At 43.0% G+C, this 5,803-nt stretch overlaps 1 protein-coding gene across 5 annotated transcripts in view; it reads right to left on the bottom strand.

The window, feature by feature from the left end:
* FKBP15 (FKBP prolyl isomerase 15) overlaps window positions 1-5,803 on the bottom strand; it is a 26,112-nt gene that overhangs the window by 3,976 nt on the left and 16,333 nt on the right. For all 5 annotated transcript variants that reach the window (XM_010720747.3, XM_010720750.3, XM_010720749.3 and 2 more), the window contains 5 exons: window positions 2,314-2,485; window positions 1,702-1,838; window positions 1,204-1,359; window positions 465-617; window positions 31-123 (listed from right to left, as the gene is read on the bottom strand). In XM_010720747.3, coding sequence (XP_010719049.1) covers window positions 31-123; window positions 465-617; window positions 1,204-1,359; window positions 1,702-1,838; window positions 2,314-2,485 — 711 coding nt within the window. The remainder of the gene's footprint in view (window positions 1-30; window positions 124-464; window positions 618-1,203; window positions 1,360-1,701; window positions 1,839-2,313; window positions 2,486-5,803) is intronic.

Genomic DNA, 5,803 nt, shown 5'->3' with positions numbered 1-5,803 from the left:
TGTATTCAGCTGCTATGTTATCCTCCTTACCTTCTCTTTGATAGGCTCCAGTTGTTCCAAATGTTGCTGAAGTTCAGACAATTTTTGTTCCTCTGCTTTTTTCAATTGTTTCAGAGCTACCAGCTGAAAGACAAGGACCATCAGTTTACAGCCCTGTTCAATGTCATCCAGCTCAAAACTATTTCTGCTCAAAAACAGAGCTAGAACTGTATAGTGATTGTGGCTGTTGCTTTAGCCTATCAATGCTGACATCATTTTGGCTCTAGCACACTCAGGAGCTTTACCAGCAAGCTCATTAGCCCACTAAGCCAGTGTAAGAGATGCACACAACATCTTGCAGACTAGGTCAAATTCCTCAGACAACCAAGAGGTTAAAAGTCCAAGCACTATCAGGGAGCAGAGGACTTAGTTACAGTCATTGATTATTTGAAATTATATTTCAGCAATAAGGAACAGTCCTTTACCTTCTCTTCCAGCTGGGACACCTGCTGCTGCAGGGAGTCTCTCTGCTCACACACCTCTTGGTACTGCCTTACATGCTGCTCCTTGGCAGAGGCCAGCGTCCGTTCACATTTGGCTTCCCACTGGGATTCCAGCTCTGCCTGGATGAGTGACAGCTACCCACCGTACAAGAAAGATCATGAGAAACAAACATGCACTTCATCTGAATCTGCGTAACAAACTGCTGAAAGCTTGGGGCCCAGACAAATGGTGGGAAAGCAACATCACCCGCCCTAGGCTGGACTACCTACATGCAGATGGCAGCCATCATCAGCTCCTGCCCACACCTCAGAGTTCAGTTCCAACCACAACCCCACAAGTTGTCCCAGACTTCAGATCTCCTGGCATTTTTTTTTTTTTAAGTAGGTGTTCACTCATTAGCAGCCACATATCTGTCTTCCTACAGGAAAATGAGTTCAAGGTCATGCCTCTCTCACGCTCTTAAGACAGTCTAAACGTGATGCTGCATGCCAGTCTGCATCAAAACTCTAGAATACAAATCTTGGGGTCAAAAAGCAGTGACAAACACCAACAAAGACATTATATAATGACAAAGAAGAGAACCCTGTATTGAAATTAACCCTAAGAGCAAGCAGCTAATGTTTTCATTCTTTCATGGCCCAAACAGTTTTTAATTACTATTTCCTACCCGTGATTCAAGTTTTCTAGACACCAGCTGGAGAAGCTCCCACAGCTCCTTACCTGCTCTGCTGCTGCCTGGTCAGTTGAGGTCCTTGCCTTTTTCAGCAACTGTCTAAGTTTGTCCAATTCCTGCTGATATGATCTGCGTATTTCTTCCATCTCTTCCTCTGCTTGAGCTCTCTCTGAGAGGGATTTCTTCTTCCTCTCAGCAAGATTCTGCAATACAGAACAGAACTTAAGCACAGGCCAGACTGCACCAAAGTAGCTTCTTTTCTTCTTGCTTACTTAAGGAGATGATCTTATTTCAAAACAAAGTTGAGATTTATCTAATAGGTAGGAAGGTTAGCATAGTACTGAGTAAGACTGGGAAAAAAAAAAAAAAAATAAATCTATCTATCTATCTATCACATAAGCACGAGATATCCACCAGCATGGAGATTCTTGCCTGCAGATGAGTCAAGATTCACTTAATCTACATGCTTACCAGCAACATCGAGGCACATTTCTAGCAAATAGCTGAAATCCTGCATTTTTCTGCAATGCTGGCACCAAACATACCTTTTCAAGAGTCTCCTTTTCTACTTTTAGGTCTGTTAGTTCTTCTTCCAATGCTGAAATCTTCATGTCTAAGCGCTTACGGCTCTGCTTCTCAGCTTTGAATCTTGTTTGGGTGTCCTCAGAGGCTTCTTGGAGCTCTGCAGAAATATAGTTTACTGTGGGTTTCAGCACTACGTAATTCAAATTAAAGGCTGACAGAAAGGAGCACTGCTTTTTGCACAACTCTGCTGACACAGTTTACATCTGCAATAGGAACGCAAACGTATCAAAAGCTGCTTCTGTGAAGTGGGAATACTTAAAACCTCAGTCTTGATCTAAACTTCTTAATCAATAGGAAATCTAGATCCTCTACAGCTAGACAGGCCAAGAGTTTGCTTCTACAGAAGGCACCCTTGTGTCAGAGTGACTCTGCTCATCAGTTGAGCCCACTGTCCTATTAGCAGTGGCAAGGATCTCTTCAGACATTTGGGTGCATCTCTATCCTTTGATATCCTGTGACTGATCCTGGGGAAAGCAGGAATAAATACCCCAGAACAAAGAAAAAATGTATGACTTACAGAAGAAGAAAAAGAATGACATAAAGGAGCTCTCATGGGACAAGCTAAGTTTCACCTGCTAACTGTGCTTGCATTTTGTTGAGCTGTGTCTCGTGTCGCTCTGCCTCCTGCAGGGCAGCAGAGAGCTGTTTCCGCAGTTCCATTTCCTTCTTCTGGTGTGCAGTCAGCTCCAGCTGCAGTTGGGACACCTGTGCTGTGGCAGATGCCAACTCCTCTGCAACTTTGGCCTGTGGCACAAAACAGCAGGGAAAAGGGGGAAGAAAAGCAATTGTAGGATATGCGAATGTGAGGAGGTGCCAGAAATGTGCTCAAGGAACAACAATAAGGCTGTGGAGACCTTGTCAGGAATTCAGCACCTATAGGCACCCCTAATTGAAGAGGTACTAATCACCTTTTGCCACGTTACTGTTTCCACACCAACTGGAAAGGTGCACAAGGCCACCAGAAACCTCAGTATATTGCCTAACTCAGCCAGTTTTTTCTCCCTTAAATAATTTAAACACATTTTTAAGACTTGAACAGAGCTATCAGCACTGGTACTGAGTTTTCATGCTATGCCACTGTCTACTCAAGTTAAAACCTGGACTTTAAGATCTAATTATTCTCAATAAGCTTACAGATCACTGAAAAAACAACACACAACACAGGGCTATTGTAGCAAAATAAGCACATTCCCTCACAAGCTTGTGGTGCGTGATCACCTTGAGGTAGGCTGCATGGCTAGAGCTGCCATTTGGAAGCACGGTTCTCAGTAATTTGTTATCCTGTTTAGATTTAGCATTGCTTAAAGCCAGCAACTCACATAAAAGCTGGTTCTGAGGCAGCTTGTTAGACAGCTTGTAAGCAACGCATTCGGACAGGCTCAAGTCCCCAAGACAAAGACACAAAGGAGGGTTTCAAATCGTGTTGCCTAACTCACAAGATTCAGAGGATCCTCTGCAGAGGCAGAACTACAGTTCCTGCTGCAAGGAACACCTAAACAGCTTGTACATCTCTGCTTGCATTTGGATTCCTAACAGGCTTTCACGTTGCTGTAAGTGGTAAGTCCTTCCTGAAGCTCCTCTCAGGGTTATCTCCATGAAGGAGATAAAGACAATGACCAACACCTGGCAGAGAAGAGCTGTAAGCAAAATCTTTCCAGTCACGGCAAGGATGATACACGCTGACCCTGAGGGCTGGGATTCTACACCATTAGTTTTTAAGAACCACGTTGACAGAGACTGACTAAAACCAGATCTGTTGTCTTTTTATGCTTCCATAACCATCTCATTACTTCAGGATACAGACTCCTAGCATGCTAAAATTACCTGTTAGATATATCATGGGGGTCTATTTTAACACTTCCTGTTACCTTTGTGTGTCCTTAATGAACGTTAAAAAGGAAATCCTAAGCCAGGAGCAGTTATTAGACTGAAAACTCCACAGTGAGCATTTCATGCCTGTACCAGCTCAGCTCCAGCCTCCAGGTACGAAGAATCTCACATGATCCAAACCTGATCTTACAGTGATATAATCACAGCTATTTCTCCTGTGAGGGAGATTAAATGAGCAGCAGTGTGGTAAAGTTTGTCGAAAGGGCTCCCCAAGAAGGAGGCAGCCAGCAGCTACACTGCTGTGAGTTATAAAGCCCAGGTGGAAGATCTGTGCTAATTCAAGATCCGAGGCAGTTCTTTTCATGTCAACCAACTCCTAACTACCCTCAAGAGGAAGCTGGGCTAGCACCACCTAGGGCACAATTATCTGTCATCTACACAGTCAGCAGACACACTGCCTCACCTGGTCCCAGCCCCGATCCACTGGCAGCATGTGCTAGGAAGAAAAAGCAGTGACAGGAAACAGGGAGAGTTAAGAACACAACTTGAAAGGCAGAGGCATTCATCATCATCAGAACAGCTAGTGTTTTATTACTGGAGCCTGAGATATGCCAGAGAAATATTTAAGTTATTCAAGAACTGTAAAAGCTTAGATGGAAGAAGGGGAAAAGCAAGTTAAAAGAAAAGAACCTGAAGGGATCCTCACACAGATACACTGCATAGCACATGAACCATATGAAGCAGGTATCAGGCTGGTCATCACCAGGTCCTACACATAACTACCATTTCACTGCCCTGAGGAGCATGAGGTACTTTCAATTGTTAGGAAACATGAGCCTTAATTGAAAACTGATGTGCTCTGCCAGGACCAGAGATCTAGAATCCCAAAGCAGCAAGTTACTAACATCTCTTCTCAAGGACCTTTGTCCACAGATTCCTGGTCTCTATCATGAAACAAAGGGCAAGCCTCATTTTTTAAGAGCAGATAAAACAGTTTTAAAGTTCTCTTCCCTGGTTCTCCTACCAAAGCTATAAATGGAAGTAGCAGATTAGATAAAAGGAAGAGGAAGGAATGCCAGGCATCAGATTGCAGTCAATCCTCTACCAAAACTAGGGAAAAGCTTATCTGGTGCAAATCATGGCTTATCTGGTCTAGCCTGAAGTCTGTTTATGTGACAGTGTTATTATCCAGGTAGTGTCTGCTCAGCCAAGTGGAGTCCTACCGCAGATGATGCTTGAAAACTTCCTTTTATTTCTTGTACTTCTATAGAAGATGCTCCCTCCCCCATGCAAGCAGGATGTCACACTCACTGCCAGAAAGGAATGCATCATCTCACTCTATTCCTGGTTAGATACTCTTACAATTCCAGCTATAGATATGCAATCTGAACTCTCAGTGGAAAAATACATCCCTCCTTCATCTGCTGATAAAGAAATGTGGCTTACACACGTGTGCTCCTTCATCTGCTGGAGGTTGATAAAGGAGCACACATATATAAGCCACATTACTTTATTCTTTACCCTGCAGAAACACTTGTTGGCACGCTTTGGAGGGCAGCTACTTCCATAAAATTTTGGTGCACCAGTTCATGGTACTCATACAGAGCAAGCATTTATCTTATCACATTTGGACTGCAGAGATACATAACTTAGATAGGGAGAATGGTGCAAGAGAGAGTGCTGTAATTTAGCTGACAGGGCTTGAGAAAGCATAGAAGACACCATGCAATTAGAGATCTCAAGGCTTCCCTACCAGGGTTAGAGCCTTATGAGTGCACTTCACAGTATAAAAGCCATGTGTAAGTGCATTTAACTGGCTTGAAAGCTATCTTCCAGTAGTCCCTTTCACAGAAGCACAACACATTATCCTAGAAACAACTCCTTTGACTGCTGTTAAAAGGTGTTTTAAAAAAAGAAGTAAACCGAGCACAAACACAATACAGAAGCTCTAGCAGGAAACTGTTTTTCTTATAACTATACTCATTCTTTATGCCAATTAAAAAGACAAAAACTCTTTTTAAACTGTCAGCACAACCATGTGCATTTTCAGCCAGACCAGGCCCTGTGAGGCACGTAATACCTTAACATGTTGGGCATGTATTTATGAAGTTAACGACGAGATACTTCCCTGTTAAACTATGAGTATTCAAGCTGTGACAGCACAACAATCCAAATTTATAAACTTCGTGCTGCTTTTATTTTGAAAGCCATGAAAACATTCTTTATTATTAT

Source organism: Meleagris gallopavo, chromosome 19 (genome assembly GCF_000146605.3).
Source record: "Meleagris gallopavo isolate NT-WF06-2002-E0010 breed Aviagen turkey brand Nicholas breeding stock chromosome 19, Turkey_5.1, whole genome shotgun sequence".
NCBI lineage: Eukaryota > Metazoa > Chordata > Aves > Galliformes > Phasianidae > Meleagris > Meleagris gallopavo.
Note: the sequence above shows the minus strand (reverse complement) of the source record. Positions and strands in the feature narration are given on the sequence as shown.